At 53.7% G+C, this 22,926-nt stretch overlaps 1 protein-coding gene across 2 annotated transcripts; it reads right to left on the reverse strand.

Annotated features, from left to right (window-relative positions):
• Positions 1-2,353: 2,353 nt before the first annotated feature.
• TIE1 (tyrosine kinase with immunoglobulin like and EGF like domains 1) lies at positions 2,354-22,606 on the reverse strand. 2 transcript variants are annotated; one of them, XM_029949213.1, is made up of 23 exons: positions 22,481-22,606; positions 20,028-20,339; positions 19,837-19,947; positions 18,297-18,452; positions 18,021-18,152; positions 17,721-17,861; positions 17,407-17,535; positions 16,517-16,662; positions 16,132-16,276; positions 13,630-13,788; positions 13,345-13,482; positions 12,848-13,144; positions 11,989-12,279; positions 11,551-11,741; positions 8,596-8,806; positions 8,323-8,433; positions 7,951-8,141; positions 6,848-6,961; positions 6,675-6,745; positions 5,493-5,533; positions 5,308-5,404; positions 5,125-5,224; positions 2,354-2,852 (listed from the first exon to the last, which is right to left on the reverse strand). In XM_029949213.1, exons 1-23 carry the CDS (start codon positions 22,536-22,538, stop codon positions 2,781-2,783), a joined length of 3,414 nt encoding a protein of 1,137 aa, XP_029805073.1. In that variant the 5' UTR covers positions 22,539-22,606; the 3' UTR covers positions 2,354-2,780. The 2 variants fall into 2 exon arrangements, with proteins under 2 accessions (XP_029805073.1, XP_029805075.1); XM_029949215.1 differs by lacking the exon at positions 12,848-13,144 and having other exon boundaries at positions 22,481-22,605.
• Positions 22,607-22,926: the final 320 nt, after the last annotated feature.

Genomic DNA, 22,926 nt, shown 5'->3' on the forward strand with positions numbered 1-22,926 from the left:
GATCGTGACCTGAGCTGAAGTCAAGAGTTGAACGCTTAACTGACTGAGACACCCAGGAGCCCCCTATTAATTGGTTTTTGAGTGTTAAACCAACCTTGCATTCCTGAGATAGATCCCACTTGGTTATGGTATATAATCCTTTTTATATGTTGCTGGATTCTATTTGCTAATAAGGCAACCCTTGAACAATGTGGGGATTAGGAAGTACCAGCCTCCCACACAGTCAAAAATATGCATATAACTTTCCACTTTAACTACTGATAGCCTATTGACCAGAATTTTTACTGGTAACAGTTGATTAACACATATTTTGTAGGTTACATGTATTATATACAGTATTTTTACACTAAAGTAAGCTAGAGAAAAAAAGGTTTAGAAAACCATAAAGAGAGGCGCCTGAGTGGCTCAGGCAGTTGAGCATCCAACTTCGGCTCAGGTCATGATCTCACGGCTCGTGGGTTTGAGCCCCACATCGGGGTCTGTGCTGGCAGCTCAGAGCCTGGAGCCTGCTTCCAATTCTGTGTACCCCTCTCTCACTGCCCCTCCTCTGCTCATGATCTGCCTCTCTCTGTCTCACAAAAATAAATAAATGTTAAAAAAATTTAGAAAACCATAAGGAAAATAAAATACATTTATAGTACTATAAATTATTGAAAAAAGTTTGCATATAAGTGGACCCAATGCAGTTCAAACCCATGTTGTTCAAGAATCAACTGGATTTTCTTGAGAAATAAGAAATATTCTTCATATCCACATTCATAAGACTTATCAGTCTGACGTTTTCTTGTGATGTCTATACTCTATCAGGGTAATGATACCAGTTTCACAGAATGAGTTGAAAACTATTCTCTCCTATTCTTTGCATGAGTTTGTGAAGAATTAATATTTATTCTTCTTTCCCCCTGGCAAACTCCTTCTTCGTGGCCTAAATTAAGATGTCAGTTTCTCCGGAAAAGTTTTTGACCCTACATCCCTTCTATGTGTTTCCCAGGCCCCCTCCCTCTCTGATGGTGTGCTCTATTTACACTGCTATATTTCATTGTTTACATACCTGTCATCCCACAGGACGACTTTGTTTATATATTGGTCTCCATCAAGGACTTTTTTTTTTTTAGTAGGCTCCATGCCCACATGGGGCTCAAACTCTTGACCCTGAGATCCAGAGTTACATGTTGTATCTACTGAGCCATCGAGAGGCCCTCAAGGACTACTTCTGAATCCCACATCCTGGACCTCAAAGTATCCCTGAAGTAGATCTGAAATTTCATTCTAGCAAAACCTACCTCCCCTGTCTTGAACAGCCTCCCAATGACTCCAGTTTATTTCTTAACTTCAGCCTTATGCTCCAATCATTCAAATATTTTTGGAATACAGATCCTGGTCATCACAACCACCCCTTCCAAACTCCCTGCATTTGTGCATGTCAGCTGACACCTATTGAGTACTCGCTATGTATCAGGCCCAATGCAGTCCGTGCCCATGTGATCTCACTTAGTGCTAACAACAGTGAGGCAGCTTTTACTAACCCCATTTTTCAGAGAAGAAAAATGAAGCTCAGAGAGGTTAAGTGACTGCATCCAGGTCACACACACGGTGAGTGGTATAGCAGGAAGTGGACATGGGTCTGTGGGATTCCAGAATTGTGCTTTCAATTGCAGTGCCACACTGTGCTATGCCTTCTTTGATTTCATCTGATTTACTGGGAAAAAAAAAACTGTGGGAAGCAAGACAAGTCTTGTTTCTTAAGGACCAGTGGGAGAGAAATCTGAGGACAGCAGTAGCAAATCCAAAGGAGAGGGAAACCTGAGGGCCACACAGCCTGAGGGAGCGACACGGGACTAGCTTGGAGGATGGGGCACCTCCCAGCACACTATGAGACCCTGAGGAAGGCAAAAGAATCCTACCGTGGCTGGCTGAAGTTCGAAGTGACTCTGCCTTCCTCCTCTAGGGCCCACAGGCGGGCCAGGAGGGTGGCTACCAAGCCAGGGAAGGCCACCTAGAGACGTGAGAATCTGTGTGGTGCTGAGGCGTCAGTCTGAGCTGAGGCTGAGCTACTGCTGACCCTGGCAATGTACTGTTGGGACACATCAGAGGCTCCTAGACTGCAGCTGTGTCGAGATGGAGACCTGCTGGTGATGGAGAAATGACTTCTCATAGCACAGACACGTGGGTGGTGGTGTCTGTGTCAAATGGGTCTTCTAGAGCATCCCCCGTCATGGAGAGGTGACCCCGAGAGAGGGTTTGGGTCTGTGACCGTGTAACTAGGGACTGCGTTTCTTTTCCTGGAAGGTCCAGTTTCTCTTTGATTCACCTTTTCCTTGGGATTGGCTAGCAGTAAAAGGAAGACACAGGATGGAGCTTCTCAGAGCATTTATTTGTTTTCTGATTACAAAGTCAGGAGTGCGAGTCAGGGTGGGGGGAAGGTGGAGTAGCAGAACGGGGAATGGTAGTGGTGTGGATGCTGGCTTGGGTGGAGGAGCTGCAGGAGGGGGTTGAGCCTGGGGAGTGGCAGAAGAGGGGTACACACGGGGAGCAGCTGAACTCGAAGGAGGAGTGTGAAGGGTCACTCTAAGAGTAGCTGCACATGGCCTGGGAGCAACCGTGAAGGACGAGGACCCAAGTCCCCAAAGCCCACCCTGCACCAGGGTTCCCTCTTTGCTTAAGTTAAGAAAAAAATTCCTTGAGACAGCTCAGGTCAGAGGCTTCAGGGACCAGAAATCACAGGTCGGATGGTGGAGCTTGCTCTGGCCAGCAGAGCCCGGTTCTGGCTCAGCAGCGGCTCAGGCCTCTTCAGCTGTAGCGTCGATGCCCGCGTAAGTGAAGTTCTCAAACAGTGACATGTTCACATAGGCCTGGGGAGCAGAGCAAGCTTTAGTGGGGGCCAGGGATGCGCACGACTCTGGCCTGGAGCTCCCTGACTTCCATGTGGTAGGGGTACTTGAAGACACTGATTGAGATCCAAGATGGCCCCATGGCTGAGGACAGCCCTCACTGGCCAGGATAGACCACAGCTCGGGGTTCAGGTGAGAGGCCCTTGACGCAATTGTTAGGAGTTTTTTCCTTTTTCTTCTTTTTAAAAACTTTTTTGCTGAAGTGTAGTGGACATACAATATTATATGAGGTTCAGGTGTACGATATAGTGATTTAACCGTTAACCATCGGTCATCATGCAAAGTTAATACAATATTATTGACTCTGTTCCCTACGCTGTACTTTCAGCCCTGTGACTTATTTATTGTATAACTGGAAGTGTGTACCTCTTAATCTTCACCGATTTCGCCCCCTCTTCTCCCTTCTGGCAATCACTAGTGTGTTTTCTGTATTTATGAGTTTCTATTTTTTGTTTTATTTTTTAGATTCCACATATAAGTGAAGTCCTATGGCATTTCTCTTTTTCTTATTTCACTTAGCATAGTACTCTCTAGGTGCATCTACATTGTTGTGAATGATAAGATTTCATTCCTTTTGTTATTTTTTAAAAGTTTATTTGTTTTTGAGAGAGAGAGAGAGAGAGAGAGAGAGAGAGAGAGAAAATCCCAAGCAGGCTCCATTCTGTCAGCGCAGAGCCCAACATGGGGCTTGAACTCATGAACTGTGAGATCATGACCAGATCTGAAATCAAGAGTCAGATGCTTAACTGACTGAGCTACCCAGGCACCCCTTGATTTCATTCTTTGCATAGCTGGGTAATAGTCCATTGTATACATAACTGACCCTTGGCCAACATGGATTTGAACTGTATGGGTCCACTTATACCAGATTGTTTTCGATAAATGCAGTACAGGACTGTCAATGTATTTTCTCTTCTTCATAATCTTACTTTTTCTTTTCTCTAGCTTATTTTAGTATAAGAATACAGGGTATAATACATATAAAAAATACATGCTAGTTGACTGTTTTTGTCATCAGTAAGGCTTCCAGTCAACAGTTAAGCTATTAGTAATTAAGTTTTTGGGAAGTTGAGTTATATGCAGATTTTTTTTTACCACATCGGGGATCAGTGCCACCAAGCCATACGTTCTTCAAGGGTCCACTGCATATATCTCATCTTTATTATCCTACACTTTAGTTTATTTTAATGCACACAGCAAGTGAATTTTTTGCTCACATATTCATTTATTCATCTATTCATAAAGATATTTTTGGTGATTTAGCCATTTATGTAGTTATTTGGTCATTCCTTCATAACTTGGTCATTCCTCCATAATTTTTTGCTTACTCTTTTTTTAAAATTTTTTATGCTTTTTATTTTTATTTTTTTGAGAGACAGAGAGAGACAGTGCAAGCAGGGGAGGGTCAGAGAGAGAGGGAGACACAGAATCTGAAGACAGAATCCAGGCTCTGAGCTAGCTGTTAGCATAAAGCCCGACGTGGGGCTTGAACCCATGAACCGTGAGATCATGACCTGAGCTGAAGTCGGATGCTTAACTGACTGAGCCACCCAGGCACCCCTTGCTTACTCTTTTTAAAGATTTTATTTTTAAGTAATCTGTACACCCAACATGGGGCTCAAACTTACAACTTCGAGATCAAGAGTGTTCCACCAACTGAGCCAGCCGGGTGCTCCTGATCATTCCTTTATTCTTGAGACAGTTTATGAATTCCTATAGCTATTTAGTCATTAATTTATATGAAGAGCTCTTTTGGCATTTACTCATTTTGATGTTTCTTCACTCATACTTATCTGATAATTCATTTATGCACATGGTTATTAGATTTAGTTATTTATATGTTTGTTCATATGTTTGTTACATCATCCACTAATTCTATTCATTCATTCACTTACTGTATCATTCATTCCTCTATCCACCCATTTGGTTAGTTGGCCATTCATGCCTTGTACTCTGACTCTGTGCCAGGTGAGGAGAGGTGGCCCAGAGAATGGGCGGATAGCCCCAGCAGAGGAAGATGGGTAAGCAGTCTGGGAGCTAGGGGGGCGATTTGCTGCTGGGGTTAGGACAGCCTGGGGTGCTGGAAAGGGGGGTGGTGTCCTCAGGCCCCGCCTAGCTGTCCTGCAGCTAGTGGTGGGGACAAGGACATGGAGGCTGCTGCTCTCTGGATTGTATGAGAGGACACCCCTGGAGCCTGATGGGCCCTCGTCCTGGTCACCCTCAGTGTCCTTACCTTCCTGGCTTCCAGCATTCGGCCCAGCTGCAGCGCGATCTGAGCAAAGGGGGGTCGCTCGTATGGACGGTCCCGCCAGCACTGACGCATCAGCTCGTAGCTGCAGAAGGGGCATTGTTGAGATGAGGGGTCGGGGCCGGCTGGGGTGATGGGGTCACAGGGCCCCAGGCTGGGGAGACTCACACTTCATCGTCACAGTTACGAGGCTGCTCCATGCGGTAGCCCTGAGGCAGCTTCTCATACAGTTCAGCACAGGTCATGCCACAGTAGGGCGTGCCCCCTGCAGGAGGGGACAAAGCTCCCTCAGCCCAGGGACTGAGGTGGGGGTCAGGAGAGGGCACTCTGGGGACTGGGGGTTGGGGACTCACCGAGGCTCACAATCTCCCAGAGGAGGACCCCAAAGGACCAACTGAAATGAGAAGGATGTACTTAGTTACCTTTTAGACCCCAGGGCCCAGGAGTTCAGTGCCCATCTACCCTGGGGGTGCTGCCCCTCCCCCTCCTTGCATGTGTCTACTCTGCGAGTGTCTGCCTTGGCCAGCTGCCATCTCTGTCCACTGAAAGTCCTTTGTAGCCACTCCCAGGCTCAACATCATCAGAATTAACATTTGTATCACACACTTACTATTGGCCAGGCACTGATCATTTAACATATATGTTAATTCACTTAACCCTCACAACAACCTTATGATATAGATACTATCATTCTATCCATTCTATAGATGGAGACACTGAGGTGCTGAGAGATTAGCTAGCTTGCCCAAGCTCACACAGCTAGTAAGTGATAGAATTGGAATCCAACCCTGACAATTTGATTCCAAAGCCCTTGCTTTTAACTGTTTTTTATATTGTAGCAACCTCCATGCAGGTGAGACCAGAGTCGGAGTTCTAGTTGAGGGGGAGGAGGGGATCTAGGGGGCTTGGGGGCAGAAGCAGGAAGTAGTTGAGTGGTGGTCAGAGGGGCGGTTGGTGTAGTGAACAGTGAGCAAGGCAGTCCAGGCCAAAGGGCTGGTGGCAAATGGGCAGAGCCAGAGCTGGAGGGGTGGACAGGCCAGGTTTCCTGGAAAGAGGAGCAGAAGTGGGCCAAGATGACCATCGGGGGGTGAGGTGCACAAAGAGGGGGTCTTGAGGGTCATACTCTGGTTAGTCCTCCGGTGGAGATGACCCCACCCTTCAGAAATGAAGGCGAGAACATTCCTGGAGTGGTCTTTCCATCCACCCAGGCATTATCCACCAATATTCCCAAACCTCTCCAAGGTATCTCCCAGTCTCTTTTTTGAACACAGCCATAAACTTCCCTACCCTAATCCTGTCACCGAAACACCTTCCAAGACAACACCTCCTTCCCAGCTAGCCCCCACCTTCCCACTAAGATGCTGGGCATTGCCAATGTATACCCAAGTCACACTTGTGTCACGCCTGTGTCATGCCTGGAATATATCCTGTAATGTCCAAATTGTGCCTTGTACTACCTGAGATGTGTCTAGGTTATGTCTGTGTGCATCCCTGGGGGACCCATCCCTCCTGCTGCTTCTGAGCCCCATACTCACACATCACTCTTGGTGGTATAGACGCTGTAGTTCAGAGACTCAATGGCCATCCAGCGCACAGGGAGACGCCCCTGGGACAGAGTGGGTTTGAGGGGTTGGGTGAGGAGGAAGGACCTGTGTGTGGGGTTCTGGGGGGTAGGCATGGAACCTGAGGTGGGGGAACTAAGACTTACCATTGTCTTCTTCACATAAACCTCCTCCCCCCGAGAAAGGCCAAAGTCAGCAATCTTGGAGGCCAGGTTCTCCCCAACCAGCACATTTCGGGCAGCCAGGTCCCTGTGGATGAACTGCAGGCATGGTCAGAAGTCAGGAACACTGGGGATGCGCAGGTCCAGGACTCCTCAACCAGTGACGGGTCTGGCCTACAGCCGGTCTCTGTGAGCACCTCCATCCCTGTAACAGCCCCTCACCCTTCTTCCCAGATAACCAGGCCTTATCCAGGACAGGACTCCTGCCTTAGAAAAGTCACACTGCTGGTTGTCCCTTCCTTCCTGTGAGCTGCCCATGGCCAAGCTCAGGCTGCATCCCTCTTCCTGGGACAAGGGTGGGCTTGGGTGGGCTTGTCCCTGGTGACCACACTGCATCTCCTTCTCTTCACCTGCTCCCTTTTTCCCCCTTTCCTCTCCCCTCATTGAAGAAAGTGGGGAAGGCTCTCCTCTTGCCCAAAGTGACCTTTCCCTTGAGTCCCAAGTCTTCCCCACAAGGTCCTCCAACTTCATCAGAGACCTCTCTCCATCAAACCCTACCTCTGCACTGGCTCCTACTCCTCTGCTTCAAAGATGCTCAAAATGTCACTATTTAAAATGTCTTTCCTTAGCATCATGCTGGTCTCCTGCTACTGTCCCCTCCTTCCTTCCATTCATCAGGGTGTCCTCACACTTGGGCTCAGGTCTCCCTCCATTCCCTGCTCAACCTCTACCCTGTGCTGGTAGGTCTTGCCCACTCCCTCCCCATGAGACTCATCCACCATCTGTGGGATGACAGCTTCTAGATTGTTGTCTCTGGCCTAGGTCTTTGTTCTGGTTCTAGGCTGGCATCTGTAACTGCCAACTCAACATCTCCACCAAGATGTTCCACAGATTCTTCCAACGCAACACCTGTTCCCGACCTGCTTCTCCCCTTGTGCTCTCACGCACTCACCCAGGCCAGCAGCACAGGGTCATGTCCTTCTCTGTGCTATTCGACCCCACATCCAATGAACCTGCTGACTGGACCTCCTGCGGTGGACCCAGTGGCCTCCCCTCTGTCACACCTCCCTCCCCACACTCACACACACCTGCTTCTCACTCAGGTACTGCATGCCGTTAGCGGCGTCACTGGCAAAACGCAGCAGCTGCCGGGAACTGAGGGTGGAGGCCGTTCCATGTTCCCGGGCAAAGGCTGGGTCCGTCTCCAGGACTCGGCTCTTCCGCAAAAAGTCTAGCAGGTTCCCATAGGGGGCGTATTCAATAGCGATATACAAGTAACCTGTGAGGGAAGGAGACAGGTAGAGGGTGGCGGTTTCTATGCAGGCAGCCCGCTGGCAGCAGGTGCACCCAACAGGGCAGACAGGGAGCCTGAAGCTCCGGCAAGCTAGTGACATGGAGACAGGTGATGGCTGTTGATGGGGCTTTTGAAGAAGGGGCGGGTGATGAGCTGGGAGGCTCACCTCGGTTTTCACAAGCCCCCAAGAGGTTGATGATATTGGGGTGATGTCCCAATTTGCACAGAACTTCCAGTTCGCCCGCAAAGTCTCGATGGTCATTTTCAGAGGCATACTCTGCATAAAGAAGCCAATATCACTTTTGCCAGAAATAATTCTGGAGAAAAGGCATAGCTGGTGAGGGCTGGGGTCAGTTGTGGAAGGGGGCCAGGTAGGGCCTGGGATCTGTGGGGAAAAGGAGAGGGGCAAGCCTGGGGTCAGGGGTCACTTCCAGGGAACCTTTCAGCATCTTGATGGCTGCATTCATCTTGAGCCCGTCCTTCTTGATCATGGCCCGGATGACCTGGCCAAAGTTCCCCTCCCCGATGAGGTCCTCAAAGGTGATATCTTCCCACTCCAGCACGGGATAACTCAGGGGCTCGGGCTGTGGTTTTGGCCGCCGGGTTAGTGTCAGGGTGCCTGAGCTGAACTGTAGAATGGTTTCTTCACCCTTCACAGGATGGGATAAGTGGGCGGATAGTCCATGTGGGAGACACGGGCCGGCAAAAGGTACAGACCGTCATCAAAGAATAGCTAGACAAATGGCCAAAGACCCACACAGATGGCATACTTGTGGTCAGCCAGGAACAGACATGCAGAGGACACATACTGAGACAGAATCATAGGAGACCAAGCCATCAGTGGAGCTGCTAGGTGGACAAATGTCCAAGAAGAGAGATGCAGAGGCCACAGCCTGGGGGGCAGGTATGTGGGGCTCTGGAAGAACTGGGGGCGGGGGTTAGGGTTGCTAGAAGCCATGAAGAGATGAGTCAATGGAAAGAGGATAGCTCTAAATTTTTTAAGTTTATTTATTTACTTTGAGAGAGAGAATAGGGGAGGGGCAGAAAGAAATGGACAGAGAGAGAATCCCAAATAGGTTCCACACTGTCAGCATGGAGCCTGATGCCAGGCCTGATGTGGGGCTTGAACTCATGAGCCATGGGATCATGACCTGAACTGAAATCCAGAGTTGGATGCTTAACTGACTGAGCCACCCAGGTGCCCCTACATCTCTAACATTTAAAATAGGAAAGAACTGGGTGCCTGGGTGACTCAGCCAGTTAGGCATCTGGTTTCAGCTCAGGTCATGATCTTGCGATTTGTGAGTTCGAGCCCCACATCAGGCTCTGTGCTGACAGCTCAGAGCCTGGAGCCTGCTTTGGATTCTGTGTCTCCCTCTCTCTCTGCCCGCTCACCCTCTGTTTCTCTCTCAAAAATAAATAAACATTAAAAAAATTTTTAAGGAAAAAAATAGGAAGTGGTGAGCTTCCCATCATTGTGTTGATCTCACAGCCTGGCTTTTTGGTCATCAGGGATGCTCTGGAAACAATTCCAGCCTTGGGCAGTGGATAGGATACATTTATTGAGCACCAACTACATGCTAAGTCCCAAGCTGCTGAGCGTCACTGTGGGGGTTTTCTCCACAGGGCCAGAAGCAGACCCACTTGGCATCCGTTTATAGGAGCTGAAGATAGAAAGACCACCACAAAGAGGAACATCCACTTCCCCCAACTGTGTAGGAGCTGGGCCACCTGGGCAGGGCAGATGGCAGGAAAAGGAAGCAGCTGAATGGGACCAGAGCACTGCTGAGATGAGAACTGTAAGGGGGTTAACACAGACCTGGGGCTCCCTGAGTGAGCTGAAGCTCGGATCTGCGGGCAAGGGCTAAGGACACGGGGCATGTGGATTCACATGAAGCATGAACTGCCAAGGGCACACATGTGGCCCAGCAGCAGCACCTTATGCAGGTGTGTGCATGCACACGTACCCATCCCATGGAGAAGCACAGCATAGGGACACACACATACACACATGGGGGTGCCCACAGGGGATGCACACACAGGTGCTCCTACGTGGCACGCACACCCACCCTCATGCAGGCACACATGACAGGTAGATCTTCACAGATACCAGGATTATACATATATATAGTTAAAAGCCTGCTTTCCAATCTTCTTCCCTCCACATTTGTATTTGTTACCCTTCCCCCACCTCCGCAGTGGCTGGCTTTCTGTGTGCAGTGACCTCAGAGGGAGCAGCCTGGAACAAAGAAGCCAATTGAATCTCTGAAGGGAGTTTTTAAAGGCAAGGCAGAGACAATAGCCTTGGGCACTAGGCTTTCTATCACAAGGATCAACCCTTGAGAGAGAAGAGGGTCTTTTTTGTTGTTATTTTGTTTTTGTGTTTTTGGAATGCCAAAGCTTGGCTGTAACTATCAAGAGCCCAGGCTTGGAGGACCAAGGGGAGAGTTTGGGTCATCGAGGACACCAGTGGGGAAGATTCCTAGGGGGCAGACCAGGTAGGTGGGAGAGAGGGATGGGAGGTGGTGACGAGAGGTGGTGACAACAGGAGGTGATGTCAGGTCCCTAAAGAGAAGCCAGCACTGCCCGCACTCCCCACCACCAAGTGGCCTGCAGGCTGGAGGCGTGCAGACCGCCAACAGCTCAGACAGGTTTACAGCAAGGCCCTAAGAAGAGAGAGGAGGCGCCACTGCTTCTCACCTGCAGTGACCGGTGAGCCCTGAGCTGGCACAACTATGGAGTAGTAGGAACAGCTGTAATAGGGGTTGTGACAAAGGGTATGAGGGCCACAGCACATGCCCGCAGGGTACAGGGAGCACCTCAGGGCTCTGAAGCCTCCTGGAGCAGGCCCTGGCACTTGCAGAGATGGAGGCTGGGACCAGAAACTCAGAGTACAAGTGGCCTGTTGGTAGGAGGCCACAGAAGGGCTGAGGGCGTCAGCCACGAATGTGTGCAGATGGAGGCTGGCTCCCAGGTCCAGGAGGGTCTGCCAGGGCCAAGGTCCCCCTGAAGCCCGGGTGTGCCCCCCACCACCCACCCCACCCTGTGTCATCACCACTACCTAGGCTTCCAGCACCTCCAGTGAGAAGCAGGAGAATCCTGAATTAACCATGGTGAAACATGGACAGAACAGAGTTATTCTGAACCGAGAATATTCACCACTAACATAAATCGACTTACGAATGGAGTTCAGTTCTAGGAAAATAAAGACAATTATGTTGTGTGCCTTTGAGCATAACTGAGTGCACTCTCATGGCTGCAACACATACACATGCACACGCACACACACACACACACACACACACACACACACTCAGGCGTATGGATGGGTACTGTGTGCGTGCAGACAAACGTAGACAGGGTGTGCGCGCATCGGTGGGGACAGGGGACTGACCGATCCTGACTGGTAGGTGAAGGTGCGTCTGCGGTGCAGGCAGCTTCTGCGGATGCACACCAGAGTCAGGAGGGCAGCCAGGATGGTAAGGCAGGTGGCAGACACAGACCCCATTATGGCCAGTATCAGCTGCTGATCCAGGCCCTCCTCAGCTGCTTGGACCTCCTGGACCGGGCCCTCACTCTGCAGCCCTGCATACCGGAAGAGGAACAGATCATGGAGAAGCCTGGGTCAGGGAGGGAGAGGTCAGAGATCCCAGTACCAGAGGGGCCAGGGGTGTCAGGCCGAGGGCCAACGGTCCACTGGAGTGACAGGATTTTCCCAGCACTAGGACAATGGGTCCTAAGAAGGGAAGGGTCAGGGTCCCCAGTACTAGGACTCTTGTCACTTGTTGAGAAGGGCCTTGGATGTCCTAGCTCCCAAGCCACGAGCTCTTACCATTACCCAGGGTGGACTCCTCTACCATGCTGCTCCAGTCTCCGGGACCCTGGATACTGGCCCGCACCCGGAAGAGGTAGCGTGTACTCGCATTGAGGCCACGGACAACGGTGCTTGTCTCCTCAGGCCTGTCCACATCCATCCATAGGGGGTCTCCTGAGCCCCCAGCCACCTGCACCTCCACGATGTACTTGGATATAGGCCCAGCAGAAGCCTCTGGCCGCTGCCACGTCAGCTGGATCTCAGAGTCTGAGAGGGCCTGGGCATGGAGGTGTCGGGGGGCTGGGGGCCCTGGGGAGGTTGTAGGGGAGGAAGGCAGGGCTCAGGCAGGAGCAGGGTATGTATTCTGGGGTCAGATCTGTTCTAGCTGTGTGCCCTGCTCAGTGGACCCCAGAATGGGAGCCACCCTGCCATCCTTTCCCTGTGGCTCCCTCCCTTTGCCCCCAAGCTTCTGCTGCCCCTTTTCCTCCTTATGTGCCAGGTCCTCCTGGTGTCCTAGATCCTCCCAGTGTGCTAGGTCTTCCCCATGTGCCTTGTGCTCCCCCAATCGCCAAGTCCTCCTGCTACATCCTCCCCATGACCCTTGTTCCCCCCGTGAACCATGGCCACCCCATCTCTCCCCATCCCATATGCTCCTGGTGACCTATCTCCCCACTGGCCTCCAATACCTGCCCACCCCACATCCTCCCTGTGTTCATGTCTGACACCCTGCTTCCTCCCTGTGCCCACGTTTTCCATGCGTCTTGTGTTCTATGTCCATCCACTCTCCTGTAACCTCCCGTGTCCTCTGGGATCTCGTGTTTCCTGTATGCCATATCCTTCCCTCATCCCGAGCCCATAACCCCCTTCCTGAGCATACCACTGGGGGGCAGAAGCACACGGGCAGGGGGCGAGGCAGGGCCCAGGAGGGTGCAGTGGTAGAGCCGCACATCCAGCTGGTAGTGGGTGCCAGGCGTGAGTCCGGTCAGGAGGGCAGTGCGGGCCTGGGGGGACGAGACGTTCTCCCGCCGCTCCTGTCCCCGTGCCCCATCCCACAGGCGCAGCAGGAAACCATCGCCCACCAGTGGCCCAGGCACCGAGGGTAGGGACCAGCTCACTCGCAACCGGTCAGGGCCCTCCACGTGCCAGCCCTCCAGCCATGGCTGCAGCAAGGGCTCTGGGACCGGAGGTCAGGGGTCAGAACAGTCCAGTGGGTCCTTGGGGCTGGACAGGATAGTGCTCCCCAGGGGACAGGGTGGGTCAACCTCCAGTGGGAAAGGCAGGGGTCCCTGGGGGTGGACAAGACATGGCAACGACTGAGTGCATAGGAACAGTGACTCCTGGGGGGACAGGAAGGGATGACTCTTGGCCTCTCACCAGGACAGTCTGTGGTCATGAGGGTGGGAGGCCCCCAGGCCCCCTCCCCTCCTTCCCCTGGCCGGCTCAGCTGTACACGGACACTGTATCCTGTCTTCGGCCTCAGGTTCATTAAGGTCACATTCTCACTGGGGTCCACTGGGGACAGGACACATCATTCAGCCCCCTACCTTTTCCAGAAGCTGCCATCTCCCCCTCCTTTCATTCAACCTTTTCTCATTATTACTCAACACCCCTGTCCTGCCCCCAGCCCCCCTCCCTACCCCCAGCTGTCTCCCTGCTCACCCACAATGGCGGACCAGGCCATGGTGCTGTCCTGGGGCCGGTAGTGCAGGCGGACAGAGGCGATGGGTCCGTCCCCGGAGAAGGAGACCAGTGGGGAGACCACAAGCTGGCGGCTCTGCTTGGCCAGGAGCCGAGGAGCAGTCAGGGGCACTGGGGGCACTGCCAGGAGACTCAAGATAAGGCAGGGCCCAGACAGCCTGCCCAGTCCTCAGAAAAATAAGAGGATTCTACTCTGGTCATCAAAGATATCTCTGGGTCTTTGTTCAGATGTGGGGCCCCTCTGGGCTGGTGAGAGGCCAAGTTCAACAGATGACTGGAATGGCCAGCATCCAAGCAGGATAGCATTCTGCCCTGAGCAGCTTGGGGCACATGGGTCTGGCAATGAGGATAGGAGAGTATCCCCAAAAATGTTAAGTGAGGTCTGACATGGCTAGATGGATTTGGGGAAGAGTACTCTGTCCACGCAGTGTCAGGGAGACAGAGGGGGCTGAAACCCAAGGCAGGGAGATAACACGGTATCAACCTACACTTTGCCCCTCCCTCTATCATTTGTCAGTCTCTTAACTAGAAAAAAAGAAAGGTACCCAGCCATGAGGCACCCACTCTATCCTGTGTACAATCTCTACTTCTCACAGCTACTTTTCAGATAGGGCTCCCACCCTGTATTATGAGTGAAGAAACTGAAGACATCTACCTTGCCTAAGGACATGCAGCTGGCAGGAGGTACAACCAGTGTTTGAACTAGGTCTGTTTGGTCAGGCCACCTGGAATTGGCCAATTCTACTGCAAACAGCTTTTGTGTTCCTGCCTGGCTTCCTCATTCCATGGCCATTGCCCCTGATCTGGCCTTAGCTTTTCTTACCAGATCAGTACATCAATGCCATGACTGATTCCCTCGCCTCCTCCAAACATTTTCCAGACTGCTTTTTCTAAGCAGGATGGAAAAGCAGGTGAAAGGGCAGATGGCAGCAAGGGCAGAGGAGGCTGGGTTGATAGCTCAGTGGGTGGGGAGGAATGGTGGTGTCTGACAGAAAAGAGCACATCATGGGGAGGTGAGACGAAGGTTGGGCTTGGATTTGTGGAGCCCCTCTCCCGCCCCGTGCGTAGGGCCATGCAGGAGAGGGATGGAGATAAAGCAGGCCCCTGAGTCATACACCAGGTAACTTCCACACTGACTTCAGAACCAGACCCCCACTTCTAGAGGTCCCACCAAACAGGGCTGGAGCTCAGGAGAGTGGTCTAACCTGCAGATCATGTCTGGGAGTTGCCAGAGAACAGCTGAAACTTAGGAGATGACCCTTTAATTGTGACGATAAACGCCAACACATATCCAGCACAGACCCTGTGTTAGACACCATGTTAAAGGCTTAAATGCATCGTCTAACTCGATTCGTAGCAACCCTAACCAGTGAATGCTGATGTCCTCACTGTATATAGAGAAAAATAAGCCATGAGGGGCTAAGCAGCTTGTTTAGGGCAATGGAACCAGGAATTTGTGGTGAGGATTTGGACCCAAGTTGCCTAGGTCAGAAGCCTGGGGAGAAGAGACAGGCTGAAGGTACAGCCCGGCCACACTGATCTTTCCTGCTGGTGAGGCAGCTCCAACGTTGTGGGAGGGGTGGTGGTGAGCCAGTGGGAAGGATGAGAAAGAGGAAGATGAGAAAGTTCTGAGCTTCTGTCAGGGAGGCGGGCTGTCAGGAGCAGATGGCAAGAGGAGTCATGGCTGAAACGCCTGGGTGACTCAGTTCAGTTAAGCGTCTGTCTGACTCTTGATTTCGGCTCAGGTCATGATCCCACGATTCAGAGATTGAGCCCCTTGGAGCCCTGCATCGGGTTCTGCACTGACAGCACAAAGCCTGCTTGGTATCTCTCTCTCTCTCTACCCCTCCCCTCTGTGTACTCTCCCCCCTCCCCTTCTCTCAAAATAAATAAACATTATAAAAAAAAGAAAGAAAGAAAGAAAAGAGGAGCCAGGGATTATGATGCTGAAGGAGGTGAAGAGACACGTGAGCTGGGCTGGACGGGCTCTGCTCTGGGCCATCCGGGGCACTCCCTCCCTACTCACTGGGGAAACCCCACGCAGCTCTTCTGGGCAGCAGGTCACCCTCTGAGCTTAGGCGTCCCATGTGCTCCCCTGTCCTGGCACTGAGAGACCTGGCGTGTGACTCAGAACAGGAAGCAGCATACCACAGGTAGAGTTAAAGGGATGCTGTGCGCAGGGCTGTGAGGAGGTGGAGAGGGCCAGCATGGCCAGACTGGAGAGTGTCCCGTTTCTAGGGCATGGGATGTCCTTTCCAGATAGTGCTGAGCTGTGCTCCTGCCCGGACACTGCCCAGCCCAGGCCTCTGGTTGATGACAGCCCTCTTCTTTGCTCGGTGCTGGGCTGTGACCTTAGATGTCCTTTCTCTTCCTGCTACAATGCCCAGTCTTAGCAGCATCAGCAGCTAGTGCCCACTCTGCCCACTGCCTGCCCATCCTCCGCAGCCCCAGGACATCACTGACCTTTGACATGAACCCTGAAACGTCGGCTGTCTTGGCCACCAGACGTGGACACACGGCACTCCCAGAGCCCACTGTCCCCAAGGGCCAAGCGAGGCACCTCGAATTCAGCTGTGGTCCTATCTGGCTCCACAATGGCCTTGGTGGACTAAGAAAGACAGGGAAAGGGGGCAGATCATAGAGAATATGCACCCATGTGGCAGATATGGGGATGGATGAGGGGACAGAGGACAAGTGGTAGTTCTTCAACAATTAGCCTGACCCCATGTGACCTTTAGGGGGGGCCAGTTTGTAGCGCCCAGAGAAAGCCCTGAGGGGTCAGGGGTCTGAGGGACCAACCGTGAGGCTGGTGGGATGGGGGGGCCTGGGGTCAGGGGTGGAGGCTGACCAGGAGGACCGTGCCATCGGGCTTTCGGAGCTCCATGCTGCCCCGCACAGGGAAGGGGTTCCCCGCGGCTGCACAGTTGATCCGGGGCGTTGTCTCCAAGTTGAACTCCAGCTCTGAGGCCACATCCAGGATCTGGGGGATCCGATCTAGCGAGAGGGAGGACGTGTGCTGGGGCCCCCACAGGGCAGACACCGACCACCAGGTTGCCCCTTGTCCTGTGTGTGGCCTGCATCTCAGGATGCCACCATCTGCTTAGTTGCTCAAGACTGCCTGACTGCAGGGCCCTGGAACTGCTCTTCTGGTCAGCCGCAGTCTACCTCCTGTGCCCCCTGCCCGATATCCTCTCCCAGCCAAGGCAGACCCCTCACTGGCCTCACTCCCTTCTGGGCTCTGTTACAGACACTCTGGAATCTCCTGCTTCCACTCCCCACCCAGCTGCCAGGGTCCTCTCTCAAACACAAAGCTGACTGCCCTCCTGCCTCTTCAACAGTTCTCTCCTGCCCCTGTCATGGTAGCCTGCCGTTCAATGTAGCCACGGCTTGACTCCTCTGACCACCCCCCAGCTCTTCTGTACTCTGCCGTCCTGGTACCTGACCGAGTCCTCAGTCCCCAGACCATTGCCCGTGCTCTTTCCCCAGCCATCTTGCCCTCATCCTTCATTCCCCATCTCAGATCTCACCTCTTCCCAGAAGTCCTCCCCTGAAACTCTCAGCCTGGCCAGGGGCCTCCTCTGGGCTCCCACCCACTCTGGGCTGCAGCCCATCCCTGTATGTGTGATGTGTGCTGGGCGCTGAGAACTCTTCCTGGACCATGAGCTCCCGGGGGCCAGGAACACGAGCCGGGGAGATACGTGTGTCTGGTGAAGGCTGACTTGTTTTGAGGGATCATACCTGATTTCTCACAGTGCATTCCATGCCACCCGGAGGGGCACACGCAGCCGCTGAAGCGGTCACAGGTACCGCCATTCTGACACTGGCACTGGAGGCGGCAGTCGGCCCCAAAGTGGCCAGGGGCACAGGCTGGGAACAGAGGGGTTGCGGTTAGAGAGACACAGGCCCGGGGCAATGAGGGCACAGCTGGGGCCTGGGTAATGCCAGGCTGGGTGGAGGGGGCACAGGTATGTAAACAAGAGCCAAAGGGGAGGGTCCAGGTCTAGTACGTGGCTGGCTGCATCAGGGACTGGGGAGGGCAGGTCAGTCCATACCTTCCTGGCACCGGTTTCCTCTCCAGCCAGATCCACAGGAACAGCCATAGGGGTCTGGGAGGCAGAAGGTGAGACCCCGGCAGCCTGATGTGCCTGGACACTGCTCCTGGCAGCTCTGCCCAAAACGGCCCTCTCTGCAGGCTAGAAACAGGGCATGTGGCCACAGGGTCCACTGTTGGGCCTCAGGGTTCCGCGATCTGCTGGGCATTCTCACCACCTAGCTCCTTGCTCTTCGTTCAAGAACCTTCCCCCAGGCAGGCACCCTCTCCTGCCGAGGTCCTACCTCCCTGTCCTCCTTACCTTGCTCGCAGCGGGTCCCAGTGAATCCAGGGGGGCACACACACTCGCCATCCAGGTCATGGCAGACACCTCCATGCAGGCAGCCTGGGCATTCCTTGGTACAGTCCGGTCCCCAGCGCCCTACCCCACAGCCTGGAGGAATGTGCCCTCAGCAACTGGCCCTCACCTACCCACTACTGCTGCTGAGGACCAGGGCAGCTCTGGGGGCCCACAGGAAGTGCCCACGGGGCTCCCAGCCTCCCATGCCACCCACCACTTCTGCCCTCTGCTCCTAACCCCTCACGATGAGCCGGAAGAAGGCGCTGCCTAGGGGGCTGGCTTCCAGGTAGGTGGCACTGTAGATGCCACTCGATGGTGGCTGCACGTTTGGGAGCTGCAGTAGGAACCGCCCATCTTGGGCCTCATGCCAGTCCAGGGTATAGAAGTAGGATCCTGGGGGCATAAATAGGTGAGGGGCCTCAGCACCAGGTTAGAGCCGATGCACAGGACACATCAGTGTGCGCCTCATTCAGGTGGCCAGAACTGGGCCAAGGCACAAGCCAGGGTCTGTCCCCACGCCAGAAAGTTGGGATGCCTCCTCTGCTCCACGCTCCACCAGCACGCAGTAAGTCACCAGGTCCTGCTCAGTCTGGCTCCTCCTCATCTCCCAAAGCAGTCCAGTTCTTTCCACGGCACTCATGGCCGCCACCACCACGGCCCCAGCCTCCCACAGCCTTCCAGGCAATCTCTCTACCTCCTTCCTGCCCTCCCTTCCCATCCATCCTTCACTCAGCAGCCAGTGGGATTTTCCCGAACAGAAGCCTCTGCAGTACCCCATGCTCAGACTCCTCTACGGTTACTGGCCCCTTAGCACATTATGTTCACCAGTTTGGCCACCGCTCAGCCCTTTGGCCTCATACCTCTCCACACCCTGCCTGATTCCTAACATTCCTGAGTTCTGGAACTGCTGGTTTCTCTTCTAGAAGCACTAGGGTATCTTGGCACTTCCTGCCTTTGCTCTTAGCCAATCTTCCTCCTGGAATGTCTTTCCCTCCTCCTTTGTGTGGCTAATTCCTGTTTCTCCTTCTGGGCACAGTTCAAAGCTTATCTACCTGGAGACTTCTTCCAGAAGCCTCTTCCTCCGGGACCTGCAGACCCAAATACTAGAGTCCCTATCCCTGTCCCATCCCCCTCTTTGCCTCTTAGTCCAGGACTGGACTGTAGGGAGCCTAGGTCTACTTGACTCTCCTAGACCGCTCATCAGTTCAGGGGGCCTGGTGCTCAGGATGAAATCCCCTTGGCCTAAGAGTCCTCTTCCCTCAGGAGCCCAGGGAGGCAAGAGGCAGCCAAAGGGCTGTGGGTCTGAGGGCTGAGGCAGGAGTCTCTGGGGCCACACAGAATATCGGCTTCCTCCCATGGGGTTGGGCCAGAGGGCCTGATAGGGCCAGGGTGGGGGCAAGCCTGGGCCAAGTTACCAGGTCTCTTCTTCCCCGTGGGGATTGCGGCTCCCTGCCAGGTGGGCGCTGTGACAGCATCTGCTAACTCCCAGGGGAGAGCCAAAGGTGCTCTTCAGATTTAACACAGTGCTGATTTGGGAGTAACAGGGAAGGAGGCTGCTGGTCCTCTGGGTGCAGGAGGAGGACAGCGCAGAGCTACAGAAGAGATGGGTGCGGGTGCTTATCATTGAACTGGTCCAGGACAGAGGCGGGTGTGGGAGAGCGTGTCAGGTGTTTCATACTGAAGGCTGTGTAAGCGGCCAAAGCTGGGAAGGCGGAGGGCATGGAGGTGTTCAGGCAGGTGGGCTGACCTGCCCCACCGGTTCAGACGCCCCTCTCACCGTTGCTCTTCCAAATCACATCTGTCTGCTTCTCCTTGTGCACAAGTGCTGCAAGCACGGCCGTGTCGCCTTTGTTCACTGTGTGTGTGACCTTGTCCGGGAGCAGGTGCGCTGCGGGGTGCAGGGAGGGGTCAGAGGTCCACGGCAGCCCCCCTCCGTCCCCGCCCCGGCCCCTACGGGGCCTGACTTACCCCCGGGGCTGTTGTGCACATAGAGGACACGCGTGCGCCCCGCGCCGCCCACGCATGAGAAGACGCCCACTAGGTCGGAGGGCTGCGAGAAGCCGCGCAGCGTGATGCGGTGCGAGCCGTTGCGCACCAGGTGCGGGGGCTGCGCGGGTCGCGGCGTGCGCACGATGCGGTCGTCCTTCTCCAGCAGCAGGGGGGGGGCCCAGGCGTCGGCACCAGAGCCCGGCCCGGCCTCCCCGGACACGCAGGTCAGGAAGAAGCGCCGGGGCTCGACGAGGCGCAGGTCGGCCAGCAGCGTCAGGTCCACCGCGGCGCCTGCGGCAGGGACGCCATGTCCTTCGTCCTACAGGGTCCCCGGCCCGCCCCGCGCTCCGTGGAACATTTCCCTCCCCTCCCTTCCTGCCTCTTTCCCGCCGGCACACTGCCTCCTTCCCTTCCCCCGACCCCAAGGTCTCTTCGTCCTAAAATCAAAACAAAGCTTCTTCTGGGGCCTCCTTGTGTCCCCCCTTCTCCTGCCAGATGGCTTCCCTTTGCAGTCCAGCTTCGGAAAGAATGATCTATGCTCCGTCTCCGTTTCCTCATTTTTTAATTCCCTGGCAGCCCCCAAGAGTCCGGACCTGCCTCAAGCTGCCACGCAGAGGGGGGCTCTCCCTGCCCTCCGCCAGAGAGTGCAGGCCGGAGAGCCATGGAGAACAGGATTGCCTTGGAGAAAGCCCTCCCTGCCACTCCAGAAATCTAGACAGGCTTGTCGTGCTGGGCTTTAAGGTGGGGTATGGGGGAGAGATGGACTTCTGCAGCTGGGTGGTCGTGGGTCAGAAAGGAAGGGAGTCCCTCCTTTTCTGCTCCTGCCTCTTAACTGCCAGGTAATTAGCTAGTTTAAATGCCTCTTAGCTTATCAATTAATGTTCTTCGAAAGCCTACCACGAGTAAATGGAGTTAGCATTTACTGACCGCCCACCATATGCTGAAGCACCTGTTTTCCACTGTATATTCAACCTCCCCAGGTGAAATGGATGTCTTTTCATTTGTGGAGGAGGCTAATATAATGATTCCACAGGCTTCCTGGAGCAAGCTCATCTACTCCCCTGGCTTTAACTATCACCTGAGTCAACGACCCTGGCCCAGTCCATCCGCTTGGGGCTGTATTTCTGTCAGCCTTGCCCAATCCCGCTTCTCTCTTGTGCTCCCAGACGCAACAGATGGCAGCAATCACCCAAGACACAAACTTTGGAGTCCTCTCATGCCCTTACTTTTGTGATAATGCTTACTGGAGGCCAATTATATGCCAGGCATTTTATGTTCTCTCATTTTATCACAACTATTGTGGGTGGTGGGTGTTATTAACTCCACTTTTATAGCCAGCAAAGGGAGGCTCAGAGAGGCCACTTGCCCAAGGGCATGAGATTAGTAACTGGTGGAGCAGGGTGCCTGGCTGTAAACGCCACACGCTGCCTGATGCCCGATGCCCTCGATCAGCCACAAAATGCCACAGATTCCATTTCCTTAAAGCCTCTTGACTTCACCCCATCTCCCAGCCCACCCTTGTTTAGCCCTCACCCTTACTGACCGGGATCATCCCAATAGTTAGGTCCCTCCTTTCCCAACTCATCTTCTAAAGACCATCTAAGACCATCTAAGGCCATCTAAGGCCTGGTCTGCAACCTCCCATGGGTCCCCATCGCTCTCGGGATCCAGGGCTGAGTTCCCTCCAGGAACCTTCTCTCCCATGCACTTCCATATCGCCGGGACTTGCAGCTACTGTTCTGTCTGCCTGGAATGGAGACCCTTGCTCTTAGTGAAGTCTTTGTGGACTCCCTTGTCCTCTGCTGCCGTCAGGCAGAGTAGCTGACTCCTTCTCAGTGCTCCTTTGGAGCTACTTGTATCTGTTTTTATCCTACACCTCATGTCCCCAACTACCACTCAAAGATAGTCTTTGCATTCGAATCCTCTTTGGCCATAAGTGAAGGAGTCAGCTACTACTTTTCAGAAGCCCTTCCCTAACTGGGCTTTGGGGGCTGGGCATAAATTACCTCATTTAAAGCCCATGACAGCCATAGGAGGTCAGCATCATATAGATCTGGAAGCTGTGTGCCTTTCAACCAATGACCCACAGCACGGCTCCTGGAATATTGTTGGTGCTAGATAAATGTTTGTCGAATGAATAACTGAATGAATCCAATGCACCTACCATAGGAACACCCACTGAGAAGCTCAGGGGCCCCATAGGCCCTGCTCCTCTTTACTGATCCCCAGATCTAACTCCGTCACTAGCTGCTCTACTCCCGATTTTAGGCTACAGTGTTTTCTAGTGCCTGCCTGGGTTTTAGAGGCCTTGATCCCACTTTCTAGCTGATTGAGGTGTGGATAAAGGTGAGGACAGTGATGATAAGGTTTCCTAGGGGAAAATCAGGGCTTTGGGAGCTGGGGGGGCATGGAGTGGGTTGGGGGAGACTTACCAACATGAGAAGCCAGAAAGAGGATGGGGAGCAGCAAAAGGGGCCCCAGCCAGACCATACTCTGGAGGCTGACCAGGCCGGCCAGGACAAGTGGGGCCTCTAGTCAGCTATTCTGGGTCTGGCTGCTCAGCCTATGTTGATTCGTGTGTGTTGGTGCTGGGGAGGAAGAGGAAATGAGGTGGCTTGTGTGGGAGGGGTGGCAGGGAAGGGGTGGAAAGGACTTAATCCTGCTTCTGCACCCCCACCCCCAGTTCAGCCCCCCCAAGGCTGGAGATGGGTGTGGCCTGGAAGGCCCTGGAATGGGGTCACTTGAGGTGGGGGAGAGTTGTGCTAAGGACAGACCTAGGGACTGTTGGACTGTTTTCCCATCTCCTCTTCTCCCTCTGGTCCTCGGTCTTGTAAGCAGACAGGAGGCAGGAGGCAGGAAAGGGAGGAAGCCAGTGGCT

Source organism: Suricata suricatta, chromosome 8 (assembly GCF_006229205.1).
Source record: "Suricata suricatta isolate VVHF042 chromosome 8, meerkat_22Aug2017_6uvM2_HiC, whole genome shotgun sequence".
NCBI classification, from domain to species: domain Eukaryota; kingdom Metazoa; phylum Chordata; class Mammalia; order Carnivora; family Herpestidae; genus Suricata; species Suricata suricatta.

Coding starts and splice junctions, on each gene's coding strand:
- TIE1 (XM_029949213.1), bottom strand. CDS start 22,538: ATGGTCTGGCTGGGGCCCCTTTTGCTGCTCCCCATCCTCTTTCTGGCT. Junction 11,742..11,988: donor GGAGTCCACCCTGGGTAATG/GTAAGAGCTCGT, acceptor TCCGGTATGCAG/GGCTGCAGAGTGAGGGCCCG. Junction 8,807..11,550: donor TCACCTACCAGTCAGGATCG/GTCAGTCCCCTG, acceptor CATCCTGTGAAG/GGTGAAGAAACCATTCTACA.